We start from the raw sequence: 15,514 nt of genomic DNA on the forward strand, positions 1-15,514 counted from the left end.
TGGTCAGATTGACCATGTTTAGACGATGAAGGAGCCCCTTTCGTCAGATGTTTTCTCGAAGAGGGATGACTCTTTTCTGTAGGCCGTTACTTCTTTGCTGGAGGCTCAACAGACACAGGCCGGTGAGGAATAGCAGGGGAAGGCCTCTCTGATGCTAGACTGCGCACCGATCCTACCTCAGATTGAGGGTAGGTCCCTTTTTTCAGCCACGATATCAGATGCCGATTGCGGTCTTTCAACGTTTTCTGCAAGAAACCTTTGCAGATGTCACAGGTGTCCGCGGAGTGATGAGGGTAGAGGCAGTCCATGTGCCCGTCCCCTTGATAAACCTTTTTCTCTCTGCACGTAGCACACGGGCGAAACAACACTTTCCCCAGCATTGAGAAAGAAATTACTACAACCCACAAAAGTGTAGAAAGCACAAGGCGATCCCGACAATTTGGAGACAGTTGAAATCTAAAGCGAAGCCGCGGGGCGGGTCTATTTATACCCTACGTCCTATTGGGTGGTGCATAAGTGTCCCAAAAGGACGTCGATAGGACACTAAAGTGTCGAAGTTTTCCAAGGGAAAACGCTATTTTAAAAAAAGATTGAGGATCCCAGCCTGACGACGGGGAATATTCCAAGCATGTGAATCCATGAAAGAGCCAATGCTGGAGAAATATTGAACTGTCAAAGCCTAAAGGGGCAAAGAAGCCAGGGGAAGGGAGACATTCCAGATGGAAGTGTGAACTGCGTGCTAAAGGCTAAAAGGGGCCCAAGGGAAGGACATCATTCTGCCCAGCCCTTGTGAACTGCGAAGATAAGAGACCTTAGGAGAAGAAAGCAATACCTCTTGGTGGTTTTCCCAAAGAATGTGTATCGTGAAACCAACCAGACGAAAAAAAGGCCTGGGGAAGGGAGTCATTCCCGTGGCACTGTGAGATCACTGAGAACCAAATACCTGGAGAAGGGAGGCATTCTCCAGGAACCCAACAGTGAAAACTATGGTCAACAAAGAATGATGTTTAAGTTGGAAGTTTTTCTTTTGAATTGGAAATGAAACCTTACAACACTGCAAGTTGGAACTTTGTTTTCCTCAGAAAGGAACTGAGACCAGAAGAAGGGAGTCTATTCTTACAGGTGAAATTACCCCCACGATTGGAACTGTGGCTCATTGTCCAGAAGAAGGGTGTCATTCTTCTGGACCAAGCAGATCCACTTCCCTTTTCTTATTAGTTACAAGTGTGAGGGATACAAGAAGGCATTTTGACACTACGGTTTTATTTACTTGGACATCTAACCGATTCTTTAGTTTCTTAGTATAGGGTGGGACACCCCTCTTAGAGTTAGGAAGAGATAGGTTTCAACTTTATTTTTGCTGGAATACAATTCTTTGCCAATAACCATGCCACCACTGTGTCAGATTCATAATTCTGCACCCTTACACTGCCCATTGTTTATTTATTTATATACAGGAGGAACAATGCTTTTGATCCTATGGCCCCCCCTTTCTGTTTTTATATATGAACAGTCTCAGCGGATACTATCAGGGGGCATGAGAATAGTTTTGACAAATCAATTAGCACCCAATCCTGGTGCATTAGCCAATCAGATTGTCAAGAACAAAGCCTGAATCTCACAATCAAAGGCTGCGTTCTAAGCAAGCTAACCACTGCTCACACCAAACCATCACTTCTCTTCCTCTCCACATCAGTTCCCCCATCTGCTCCCCCCTCCCACTTACCATCAGTTGCAGCACCACCATTCTGCTCCTCAAAAGGCGGGGGTTTGCCATAGAGATGCAAAGGGGCTCGGCACAGATCCCAGTCTTCCATTCCCAAGGCAGCCACGTTGGGTTAGCGAAAATGTGACCTGTTCTTTAAACATATACATAGCTGTCAGCAACCCAGGATGCAAACCCTGGATGCGGATAGCAATAACCAACCACCCGATGAGATTCACCAGCCAGTTACAGTCCCGATGCCCAGCATGAAGGCCCAAGCAAACAGGTCCCCTGGCCGTTATCCAGCGATTATTGCTTACTGTGAGTAACCAGGAAAGAGACATGGACACAGGAGTCATGGTGATTGGCATACACTTTTATTAAGTAATAAAGGAGGTGGAAACTTCCTAGCGGTCACTAATCTAGGAAGTGTTTCTCTACCACAACGAAAAACTAAGGGCCTGTCTTGTGTCAAGATGTCCAAAGGAAAAACGTCCAAGGTTTTTGGCCTCACAGGAGGGTGAGGGGAGGGGGCCCATGGAAGTTGGCCAGTGAGTGGGTAGGGAAAAAGGGCGCAGACGTCACAATGAGAAGCTACTCTGTCCTGCTGGCACTAAGGCAAAGATCGTTAGCAGAGCACAATGCATGAATAGCAGTCAGGCTAGGAAAAATGTGTTTGAAATCCTATACTAAACCTCTCATTCTAACAGTCACTAACGTGTTATGGGTATTGTCTTTGGCTTGAAAAGTGTACAAATGTTAAATTCAACAAAAAGGTTAAAAAATAAAAAAACATTCCAAATGGATAATGTTCACAGTTCGAGGGAATGGCTCCCTTCACAAGGTTTCTCTCCACCAAAACAAATGTTCAAAAGACTAACCACATTCTTTATAGAATAACTCCCTTCGCCAGATCTTTTCCACATTCAATGTAATTCAAAATACTAAGGGCATGAATCTTCCTTGGGAGTCTCGGATTCACAAAGCACTTGGTATACTCTCCTGCCAGGCTCTCTCATGCAGTTCATTCACTTTCAAGGGGCATATGTGTCAGCACTGGGTTCTAATACAATTTCAGTTCCCCTCTTTATCTCTTCAACCTCCTCACCTGTGGAGTCGGAATCCTCCTCTACTGGGCTGAGCGCTCGGTGTGCCGTGCAGTCCTTTTCTTTTTTTTCGAGGCTGAGCGTGTCTCCCACAAGAGGAAGCCACAGTGAGAGCGTGTAAATACGCCCTGACCGTGTCCCCCTCCCAGGAGGGACAAAAAGGGGAAAAAAAGCCAGAATAGGCAAAAAAAACCTAGGACCGGCAGGTATCCTGATGGCAACTGGGCTCGTGGAAAGCAGACGAGAGATGGGAGAAGGCAGCAAACAGGAAGCACCGGGATACATAAACTCAAGCAACACAGGAAAAGATAGTAAACAAACGAGAAGCAGAAAGCCGGGAACGAGGAGTGAAAGGAGGAAGGAGGAAGAGTACTGAAGGCGGGGACCGGAGATAGACCGGAAAAAGAAAGGAAATACGAAGGGAAAGGCTTGAGGAGCAAGAGGTAAATAGCGTGTAGCAAGACCGCGGCAGCGAGGAAAAGCAGCTGACCGTGGAAGGTTGCAACGCGCTGAACCAAGGGAGAGCAGTGGTTAAATGACGTTACGGTTAACCAAGCGGAGAAAGACTAGACCGCTTAGTGAACGCAGCGTCAAGCGTGACGGGAATTAGGAAGCCCGTAAGCGGCAACGGGGCCAAAGGCGCCAGCTGAGAATGCCGCGCATGACAATATGCTTCCCTCCTGCCAAAGCTCCTCTTATCAATGGTGTATTTGTATCTCCCCAAATACAGGGACTTATGACACTCAGTTTGTGATGTAAGGCAGGGGATTTGCCTATGGTTCCAGTTAGGGGTCAGGAATGCCTGCTCCAGTTCCCTCCTGGTTCACCGGCTTTAGGACGGCTCTGTTGGCTTCTCTGACCCCGCTCTATCCCTTCTCTGTTTCTGCTCTCTCCAGCTCGGGCGGTGCATTTTTGCAGCTGTAGCAGTGTGCATGTTGCTCCGGCTTGCCTTGCTGGCGCCAAGCTCCTTTGCCTCACGTCCCGCTTTGTCGTCTCTTGCCTGCGGGAATGCGCCTCCGTTCCAGATGCCACTACCTCCTTTCTCAATGCTGCTTTTCTGTCTCACTCGCCGCCTCCTCGATTTTCTCACATCTCCTTGTTCGCATGTACACTTGACAGCTTGGCTTCCCCCGGCAGTGACTAGCCAGTCAGATCTCCCTGCACTTCTCCACGGCTCAATCTTTGAACTCCTGCGTTTGAAGCCAAAATGATTTCTCCAGAAGCTAGACCGCTCACTTCGGTCTAGCTAAGCAATCTTCATTCCCTTTGCTCTCTTCTTCGTGTCATTCTTTGTTACTAAGTTATGTTTAAAAGGTCTATGAATAAGTGTTTGAGAGTATTGTGGGTTACCGCCACAATATGCGACTAGGGCCTGAGTTACTGAAGGGGTGTCCCTAAAAAGGATGTCATGTCATCCCCTGAGGGTCACCTCCCTCTAGGTGATCGTCACTCAAATAGCCGCCCCCAGGATCAGGAAGCGGCGGCCGTCGCCTGGCCACATGAGGAGAGGCTACCTCTGGGAAAGGAGTGATGACATCATCAGATTCATCACATTACATTTAAAATGTGTCAAAATAAAAAGGGAACAGAACAGAGAATAAATATACACAATATAGGTTCTGTTGGCGAAGCGAAGCTCACAAAATAATTTTAAGAGTAGCAAAGGACAGAATTTATTGCATGCCAATACAATAAAAAAGCAGAAACCAGGCCCACCTCTCGAGAGCGCTAATCATATAGATGTCAATACAATCAAGAGAAGGAAAATCGAACTCCCCCACAAACATTTTTAAACTTATCTACAGAAGCTCACCGAGTGTCCATACCACGCGACTCATCCTAGCAGCCATGACTCGGTAAACAGGATCATCAAGAATCATTGCTACCCAATTAATGCTGCACTGGCCAGCTTTTTCGCATGCCACAAGTTCCTAAAACCAAGGTCTCGTGAGGCACAACTTAATAAAGTCTCAAAAAGATCATTAATAGATTCAAATACAGTCACAATATTATAGTCTTCAAGAAATAAACCAAATAAATGAAATAACTCGAGACAGAGAAATACATGACTAATGCAAATAAATATTTTCAGGATTAAGATTAGAAAAATTATCGAGGCATACATTACCCAAAAAAGCAATCCCATGTTTCTGTAATAACTCAGGAAGTTTGGGATTTTCAGATGCATGACCCCAACCTGCCCAAACAGCCTGAGAGACAAAAGGGTGGAGTTATAAGTCAGCCATTCAAGCAAAAGAATAGTGCATTTGTAATGCATTCATATTCAAATTGTTAAAAAAAAACAGCTAAAATGCATTTTAAATACAGACCTGAAATTGTGCAAGACAAACCAATGGGAACTTAAAGAAGCTTATCTGTTAATGTGCAAGTGTAATTATATGTATTTCAGTTAAACTTGATGATTATTTCTACATCCACAAAGAAACCCCAGTCCATGTTAATTATTTTAGCTGCAAGGTTAGATTCTAGCTAAGTGCTTTTTTTGAATAAGCGGTTTACCTGTACTGGAATGCGTTTGGCGATATCCACAATCAACTCCACATTAGCATAGTTGTTATTGTTGGCGCCTCCAGGAACTGGCACATAGTGATCTGCCATTTTAATATACTCTAAAAGAAAATTGAAAAGAGTCATTACAAGCTATAGACGGCGAACACAAATTACTGCTTAAGAGCGATATTCTATTGCTTCTAAAGATAAAACCCTTACAAAAGCGTTCAGAAACGTGTACTGCTGAGAAGGGGCCCACAGCATTACATGCTTTTTAAAAATGGATTGACATTTCTTTGGATCCAAAAAGGTACTATTCGAAACTCACAGTTTGGCCAACCCCACTTTCCACCATTGCTATGCTATAATGTTAAAGGTCAATAAGTGTGCAGGAACAAGGAAGCGCGTTGCCAGTGCTGTTAGGCAAGATTGTATGCAGTCGTCTTTGGGTGCACTACAACAACCCTGACCTTCTGGCAATAGGAACCCAACCTTTGGTGTAAATCTGTACTACACATGGTGGTAGTGTGTTGAGCGCCAGGCTTACCTCAAGAGCGGTCAATGCGAGCTGTAGGGGAGTTACACAGAGATTCATAGTGACAAGTATTCAAATAAACTCTTACACACAAGGTTTCTTGATTAAACAATTATTGATTTATTTAACAGTCAATTAGTGTAAGTCTTCTTCAAAAGGGAGCAATATAAAACAACACACATATATACTTCAAAATACACACTCTCTAGTTTCTAAATCAGTAAGTACCCTTTTGGGATGGTCCACAGACACAACCTACACCCTCCGGTGACTTCAATAGTTAGGGTGCTGGGGACATTAATATATCACTGTTGCATTTAGAATATTCTTAGGAATAGGTCAAAGGAAAAGGCTATTAGAGCAAAACAAGAGATCACACAAATACTCTGAAACAGGTAAGTACTTTTGGTAACCCCCAATGCAAAGTTAGTTAACCCCTTCCTGGAAGGAAGACCACAATTAAGCAGAGGAGGGAAGAGTCATTCAAAGAGCCAGGCCAGCCAATGGTAAGTTAGCAAAAGTCAAGGTGAACTGAAGCACTTCTTGCAGATAAGTAAATGTCTTTCACAATGTTTTAAAAGTCTTTGTAGAATAAGATAAAAATCAAAGTAGGGCCACAAGCTGATTAGGCTTGTGAGGTAAAGAAGCTCTTGGCAACTCTACAGGTGCAACTAAGACAAGTCTCCAACGAGGACAAGCAAGGTGGCACAACAAGAGGTAAGTTCTCTCAGACTTTACAGTACCCTTAGGTTGAAGAAAAGTTCTGCAGATGGCTTCTGTTCCTGTGTATCTCTGCTGATCCTGGTGTTCCTGGGCCTCAGTCGTGGGGACAAGAGATAGGACCTCTGGGGACTCATGCACTGTAATGGGACGGTCACCAACCGCAACGGCAATCTAAAACAAGTGGCACTTTGGTGTTTCAGCTCCTCGTGTCTACCGCAAATAGTAACACTGTGGTTCCTGGCTGTCGACATGGGCTTTCCTTGCCTCTGGGGTCCCACACTCCGTTGAGGGGGCTCAAAATCGGTCTGTCCTGCTTCCAGGGAGTCCGGAGGATCTTCCTGGAGCTCTTGGCCAGCTTAAAAGAAACACACACGATCTGGCGTTCCAGCAACTGCAGTGGAATTTCAACCAGCTCTGAGAGGATGTCCAGGTGGCTTACTTTGGAGTGAATTGGGAGAAGTCGCCCTAGGAGGGGATTCTCTGTCGATACAAATGTGGAGTTTCGGCACAGAAGCAGTGCTCAGCAGGCAAACCAACGGTCCAGGAGTTGCAGCAGGCGTCCTCTTCAAGTTCTTCTTTGGATTCCTTCGTCCAGTGGTCAACTCTGCCTTTCAAGCCAAAAAGCCTCGCCTTTTATGCATGTTTCTCCCACTCATTAATTCCTTGCTGGACAGCCAGCCGACCAATCACCTAAGAGGGCATTCCTGTCTCCTAGGAGACTAAGCACAGAGTTTCAGGCACCTCCCTCACTTCCTGCCCCCGCCAGACACCCTGGTGCCAGAGGCAGGCTTCACTCATGAATCTCGCCAAAGGCAAAATTAACAAAGGGACCAAACCTGGTTTGGCACGCAGAGTAAATCTCAAGAATAACCTTTCCACAAAGAAATGGTGAAAAAAGAATTGAATTTTATTACTTGGCGGGACAGCTACTATATGTAGCTAGGTGGTTGTCCACAAAGGAATCTGCAGAAGCCAGGCTTCTGCAGGGTGATTCTGCCCCATACTTCCTAAAAGAGACAGTGTGGCTGCACAAAACAAAAGTGTCGGAGATGGGGAGACTGTTGGTGGTGGGCTGGGAGGTCTGGCGCAGGGCATGGAGAACTGTGGGTGACCCGGACCCGCTCTCTCAGCAGGTCCCGTTGGTGGTGTTATGTGGGGGAGACTCCCAACTGATTAAAGGGGTCTGCAGATACTGGGAACCGGTGGGCCTGGCCACCCTTGGAGACATATGGCAGGAGGGGGAGGCATTGGAACTCCAGAGGTTGCTGGAGGAGACAGGGGTGCATAAAGGCCAATATATCACTTACTCCAGGATTATGAAATGGGTGAGGGAAAGGTGGCCTGAAACAGTATTTGCAGAAGAACCTGATGCCACCATAGAAATGATGTACGATGTCTCGGAGGGAGGGCACGAAAGATCTCGGATATATGAGCTCTTGAGTATGAAGGCGGGGAAGGAGCTGCTCCAATTGAGGCTTGACTAGGAGCAAGAGGTGGGGGGAACCCATGACGGAGGGACAATGGGATAGAGCCCAAAGGTACCATAAGAAGGTGTCCTGGAATGCGAGACTCCAGCAGATCCAGCTATATATCAACCACAGAGCTTATTTGACCCCCGGCAGAATAGCCAGGTTTGGTGGCTGGGCTATACAGAAATGCCCCAGGTGCGGGGAGGAGGCTGGGCTGTTGCATGTGTTCTGGGTTTGCCCAGAAGTGAATAGATTCTGGGTAGAACTGAAGACAAGAATGGCCAGCCGTGGGGTGGTGCTTGACGTGGGGTCTGCTTGGGCATGTATGCTTGGGAGCTTCCCTAGGCCACGTAATCTAAAGCATATTAGCAAGATGAAAGACCTGTCTTATATCTTGGCCAAGCGCAGAATTGCAATGTGCTGGAAAGCTGCCCACCGGCCTAGAGTGGAGATGTGGTGGGCAGACCTCCTGAAATGGGCTGAAGCAGAAACTGCGGCCTGGTATGAAGCAGTCACTAGAGGTGGGGGGGGGGAAAGAGGTGGGCCCCCTGATAGTCTGGAGACAATTGGTGACTTCGATGGCAAACCCCCATCAGGTCAAACACGAAACGGAAGACTGGGATGAGTTGACGATAATTGAGACACCTGAAGATGCTCAGGTGGATGGCACGGATACGACGACTCGAGTTATTGGGGAGGGAGGAGGGCGGGGGGGAGACAGAGGAGAGCATTATATAATGTAATGTCTTAACTTTGATCACGAACGTCCAAAATGGTTGTAATGTTTGGAATGTTTGTTTAAAATAATAAAAATTGTTAAAAAAATAAATACAAAAGGTGAAAAAAGAATACTGGAGCCATTAACAAAAAAATGGCAGCCTTGGGTGCTTTACTGCAGCTGGTAAAGGCACACCACGGTAGTTAAAAGTAAACCACTGCCACCAGCCATTCATCGAGAAAAGGGTAACAAAATTGTTACATGAGAAGCTAGACAAAGGGGATACTAAGTAACCCCTCCAGCACCCTATTGTAAAATAGTGTGTGCTGGGTCTAGAAAGTTACACGTGTAACTAAAGTCAATTTCACTTCACTGCTCTTGGAAACAGTAGTTTATCCACTGAAGGTGCTGTGTGAGCCCAATGTAAAAAATGATGCCTATGGAGTTTGTCAGACTCCACAACCAAAATAAACACAGAGTTCAAAACCAAATTAAAATACATGAGAGAGTGGGAAAAAGGGTCTCACTATCTCCATGTTAAAAATTCAAGTCCTCAAAATCCAGCAAAGTTGAGAGGAACTAGCACATTTCTGAGAATTCTCCCTAACAAGTGCTAAGCAGTGTGCGGTCTCACCGACTCCATCCCAGGTCCCCCCCCTCCCTCAGTCAAATAATACAAATGAAGAGTCCAATCAGAGCACAGCAATGGCCATGAAAGTCTGTGCGCCCACCACCCTACATCCTAACTCCCGATTGGCACACAGCTCAACCCCCATGTGTTTATCGGGCAGCAAAACAGCAACACCCCTTCCCTTCCTCTTTGTAGCATTGATTTGGCCACGGTGCGGCACTAAACCACTTCTACATGTGCCAAAAACAAAACAGCAACTTCTATTATTGAAAAGGTCAGTGTTAGTAAGCGTTGAAAGGATTTTCTCTTCACGTGAAGCTGAGGCTCACACGGTTTATGGTAGCCTTTTTCAGAACCTGGTCCATTCAACCACAAACCCAAAAACCAATTGGCAGCATTTTCTGAGTATGAGTTTAACACGTGTATTTTTATTTCATTGTATTTACTGAAGAACAGTGCAAATCATTTCTGTTATAAATTAAAGTAAGCAGGCCATAAAACATTGGAGCTAGTTCTATGGTACAGTGCCTTTAAATAAGAGCAATGTTTCATTGAAGGACCTGCACCAGGAGGTGAATGGATCCAAGTGGTAAACTATCAGGCACAGTGACTGGAGGGCATAACATTTCATAACATTGACCGGCCAGTATTTACGCATTTGCAAATTACACAGAGTGGACCTGCGGCAGAATGCAGGGGTGCTGCATTGGGTGGTTAGTTTAGATAGACGGGTGGAAGGCTTTGGTCGTTCCTCCCCTTGCAGAGTTTTAGATGCGTTTTGAAGCTTTCCACTGAAGAGGTGGCTTTGATGTACAGGGGTTGGTGGTGTGAGGGGGAAATGGGGGTGGGAAGGATGGTTGGGTGTGGCGGGTTGGGGCAGGGAGGATGGGGATGCATTCAAGTGGAGTGGGGTGAAATAGGAAAAATAAGGGAAAATGAGTGAAAGCAGGAGGTGGCACAGGGGGTTTGGGGTAGGTCAGGGGACTGATAGGTTGTGAAGAGACAAGGAGTTTGAGATGGAGATTACAGTGATATGCAGACCACAAGGTACTAAGGGGTCAAGAAAATGAATGGCTTTATAGAGTACTAGTAAACATTTAAATGAGCAATATTGCATGGTGAGCAATCAATCATGACGACAGTAGGTAGAAGTAAAGGAGGATCTGGGAAAGTTTAACAGGGTGCATGTCACAAAGTGGATACAATAAACCTGAACCCAAACATATACACCAATATACCACACATCATGATCAGTAAAAGGCAATATGCTATGAATCTGCTATAATCTTCGACACCATGTCAAACGTGTAGGACTGTTGTGGGCTTGCCTCTGGCCTGTGTTACTGATGATAGGTTATTTATAACGCGCTAAATACCCAGGGGTTTCTAAGCGTGGACCAGGGGATCGAACCTATGTTGCTCCGTGTCGTCTTGCTTCCAAGGCGAGCACGTTGCCCCTGAGCTAACATCCAAGTTGAAAATATTTGTATTTAGAACGCTGCAAAATGCCTACTTTGAGCATTAAACATCAGGTAAATAGTGGTCTTTTGAAATGGAGAAGGAAAATTAAATCTTTCTCTGCAGCTGTTTAGAGGCATCCTTTAAGCAAATCTGGCTGAAACAAACCTTACCTGCATTGGCCTTTAGGTCCTCTGGTGTAACCATGACCACAAATCTAATTGCCCTTTCATTTCTGAACATTTCATAGGACCATCGACGGATGGACCGCATACACTTGACTGCAGCAATTCCATTGTTTGCTATGAGAACCTGCAAAATATATAAATACATGGTCAGTAAAATAAAACATGCTTCCCAGGATTCGGTTGCAGAACAAACAGTCCTTTTAAGAAACGGGATGTACTTTCGTTAATTACTTTATATGGTGGATATACCAGCTGCTAGACTTGAAAAGAAATGTAAAAAGGCAACCCCCAAGTGTATTTTCTTCATTGACCATGTGATTATAAAACTAAACCATAGGAACCAAAATCTCAGTTATGGTATGTAAAGGCTTACACATGAATTCACTACAGCATACAGGAAGTCGTATAGCATAGAGATTGTTCAAAATGCTGCATCCTCGTGTTATGAGATCACACCAGGGGAATATAGCAAGACCTCACAGCAGGGAATACACTATTTAATTGCAGATCTCCGGAGATGTGGAGAAGAAGTATGGCAATAGAGGGAGGTGGGGAGGTGGCTAAGACCCTAAGTATATATTAATTGGCTGAGATGGTCTATGGGCCTCATTAATAGTTTGCCTGTATTGTGCTGGTGATTCTGTGGAGCCAGTGGCACAGTCTTCGACAACCACAGAATCACCGGCACATCACAACCTTGCGGGGGCGCGCAATCCGGAATGCCGGTAACTGTGTGACCGGCATGATGGAAACACTGTCATCGTCTAATATCAGTGGCACCGTTACCGGCGTATCTCACTGAAACACTGGGACGGAAACAACAATGATGCCTGAACGATGATAAGACCGAACTTCTAATACTCGGCTATACATCCAAACTTACAAAAAAATAGGCCCGAACTACACCACCTTTAATATTGATGGCAATGCTATTAAAGTGGCAGGAGAAGTAAAAACCCTAGGCTTTTACCGTGACTCTGCCTTCACCCTTAACAAAAGTCAGCGCCATGGCATCCGCCACAGTTTACACTTGTAAACTGATCAGAGCATGCAGACCATTCCTCTCAAATGAAAGCTGCACTACCCAAGCTCAAGCACTCATCCTTTCCAAGCTGGATTATTGTAATGCTTTGTATCGGGGGACCATCAAGAAAATCCAAATCCTGCAGAATAACGCCTTATGAGCAGCACATGGTATACCAAGGCAAGAACATATCTCACATCATAGGGGACAGATAAAACCCTATCCATCACGCATAAATGCCTCAACCATGCAGCACCTGCTTACCTCTCCGAGAGAATTACCAAACATTCCTCCATACAACCCACCAGGACCATCAACTCAGCACGCCTAGTTGTGGCCAGATTCAAATAAAAAAAGGCAGGGGGAATAAGTTTCCCTGTCATGGCAGCCCAAGCATGGAATGCCTTATCCCCCTCACTGAGAGCTGAGCAACCATTCCACATGTTCAGGCACAACATTATAAAATGGCTTGTGAACAATGATACCCATGATCAGACTTAGCCCCTAACAGAGAGGAGATTGTCTATCCCCACTGTCCGGACTCTAGCAAGCCCCAGACTGACTAAGAAGTAACCTGCACTATCTTGTACATATGTATATATCTTCCTGTATCTTTTCTGATTGGACATCTATCACTGTGTTATTCTCCTATTGTTATCCTTTATCTCTGTAAACTACTGTAACTAAGCCTAAAGTATTCTTGTAACTTCCACTGTGCAAGGCACCCAGATACCCCAAGGTCGGGTGCGCCATACAAATAAAATAAATAAACAAACAAACGTACGTCATTGCCGGCAGCCATTTTGGAAAACACAATCCACTTAAAAATCACCTAGTTCCAGTTGCCATGCAAGTATGACATCTCAAGTCCCTGAAGTGTGGCAGCGGAAGCCACGCTTTTCCGAGCAAGAACTCACCATTCTTACAGACACTTTAGTGCAACATGCTCATGAGTGGTATGCCACACTCCACTGGCGCAGGACACAACTGCGCAAAAATGCCATCTGAGAGGAGGTGGCACAGAAGGTATCACCCGTGGGAGCCATACCACGCTCAGAACGCGACTGTTGTAAGCGGTAAAATGAGATCTGTCTGAGGGTCTGCAACCTGCTGTCGACCCACAGCAAGGAATGCCTGGCCACTAGCAGTGGGATGGCCTCACCAATAAAGCTCATGCCGTGGGAGGAGAAAGTGTGCTGCACCTCGAGGTGATCAAGGGAGTGGGAGTGGCAGAGGCTGGTGCAGGGACACATAGAAGAACAAGTTACTTACCAACTGTAACGTTCTTTCGACTGGATGTTCCTCCCACGTATTCCTCATCTTGTGATAATTCGTCATCTCCAGCTTTGCTGCTTCGGAAAAAAAAATTGTGCTGTGCTCGAGGTCCTGGCGTCGATTGTCCCTCGACATACTCCGTACTCTGTCGACGTCACCGATGGTATAAATAACTCGAGCCGCACCCGTTGCTTCAGTTCTGTTTTTTTGATGAAATATATATAGGAGGAACACCCAGGCGTGCCGCATGACCGATACATTCTTCGTGAGAGGAAAGTGTAAAAAAACATAAACTGTACTGTGGGGTAGGATGGGAGGGTCGATGAGGAATACGTGGGAGGAACATCCAGTCGAAAGAACATTACAGTTGGTAAGTAACTTGTTCTTCGAATGGAATGTGTCCTTCCACGTATTCCTCATCTTGTGATAGGCTCCCATAGCAGTATCAATTTTTGGAGGCGGGAGTACTAAATTTCAGTTTTCGTGGACAGAATGCAGAACTGCCTTGGCAAATAAACCCTTGTTAGAGGAGGCAGTATCCAAACAATAATGTTTAACAAAGGTGTGCACTGTTTTCCAGGTTGCAGCTGCACAAATATCTGCTGCTGGGACTCCCCTCTTTAGAGCCGCAGAAGTAGCCATTCCCCTTGTAGAATGGGCATGAAGCCCATCTGGTTGTTCTTTTCCCGCTAATCTGTAGCATTCAACTATGGCTATTATGATCCAGCGGGAAATGGTCTGTTTTGTTACAGATAAGCCTAATTTATGACCAGTATAACCCACAAATAGTTGGTCATCTTGTCTCAATTTAGCCATCCTTGAGATGTAAAAACTAAGACCCCTCTTGGGATCTAATCTGTGTAATCTCTCCTCTTCTTTGCCCAGATGAGGAGGAGGATAAAAGGTTGGTAGTACTATTTTTTGTGACAAATGGAAGTCCGAGACTACTTTTGGCAAGAACGAAGGTTTAACTTTAAGGACTATCCTTATAAAAAATAGTATATGGTGGTTTGCATGAGAGAGCCTGAAGTTCGCTAACCCTGCGAGATGATGATAGGGCCACAAGAAGGACAGTTTTTAGAGTCAAAAGCCTCAATGGACATGAGTGCAGAGGCTCAAAAGGTATGCAAGTCAAGAATTTTAATACTAAATTTAAGTCCCAAGTTGGTACATGAAAAGGTACTGGAGGGTATACATTAGTAAGCCCTTTTAAGAATTGAATTATTAACGGTATTTTGAAATATGAAACCTCTTCCGAGGAGCGCTTGAAAAAGGACAGCGCAGCAAGGTATCCTTTGATTGTTCCTATCTGGAGCCCCAGATTAGCTAGATGTAGTAGAAAAGAAAGCACCATTGGGGTGCCACACTGAAAAGGGTCCACATCCTTGTCTTTGCACCAGTTACTAAACCTGTTCCAGCGACATCGGTACAAAGATTTTGTTGCTGTCTTCTAGCCGAAAGCAAGATTTCCATTACGTCATTCGGAAGATCCCAATCCTTGTATCTCAACCTCTCAGAAACCATGCGTGAAGGTTGAGTGTCTTGACCTTTGGATGGAGAACCCAACCTTCCTCTTGCAAGAGAAGATCCTCTCTTTGCGGAAGACGTATTGGAGGGCAGATGGACATGTCCAGAAGGTGCGGGTACCATGTCCTCCTGGCCCAATCCGGGGCAACTAGGATCATGGTTTTCCTGAACTTTCTCAACCTCCTGATTACTTGAGGAATCACGGGGACTGGGGGAAACGCGTACAGCAGTGGAAACTTCGACTCCACTATGAATGCGTCTCCCAGAGCTCCTCTTTGAGGAAATTCCCTTGAGCAGTACTGATCACACTTCCGGTTGATCGCGGTGGCAAACAGATCCACTTGAGGCGTTCCCCAAAGGGCGAAGATCTCGAGAAGGACTTCCTGAGCCAGCCCCCACTCGTGAGAGACCGTGCTCTGCCTGCTCAGAGCGTCTGCCGCCGTGTTCTTCTCTCCGGCTAGGTGAATTGCCGACAGAGATTCCTTCTCGTATTGCCCAGAACCAGAGCTGCATTGCCTCTCTGCACAGTGGCAGTGACCCTACTCCTCCTCTTTTGTTGAGGTAGTACATGGCCACCGTGTTGTCCGTCATTATCAGGACATTCTTTCCCTGTATAGAGGCCAGAAAGGCCTTCAGAGCTAGTC

General features: G+C 45.7%; 1 protein-coding gene across 1 annotated transcript in view; it reads right to left on the reverse strand.

The window, feature by feature from the left end:
• Positions 1 to 15,514, reverse strand: part of ACACB (acetyl-CoA carboxylase beta) — a 3,851,763-nt gene that overhangs the window by 3,103,580 nt on the left and 732,669 nt on the right. The window contains exons 4-6 of the mRNA XM_069619430.1: positions 11,030 to 11,168; positions 5,332 to 5,441; positions 4,940 to 5,021 (exon numbers count right to left, since the gene is read on the reverse strand). Coding sequence (XP_069475531.1) covers positions 4,940 to 5,021; positions 5,332 to 5,441; positions 11,030 to 11,168 — 331 coding nt within the window. The remainder of the gene's footprint in view (positions 1 to 4,939; positions 5,022 to 5,331; positions 5,442 to 11,029; positions 11,169 to 15,514) is intronic.

The sequence above is a fragment of the Ambystoma mexicanum genome, chromosome 10 (assembly GCF_040938575.1).
Source record: "Ambystoma mexicanum isolate Mex_15411 chromosome 10, UKY_AmexF1_1, whole genome shotgun sequence".
Classification (NCBI taxonomy): Eukaryota; Metazoa; Chordata; class Amphibia; order Caudata; family Ambystomatidae; genus Ambystoma; species Ambystoma mexicanum.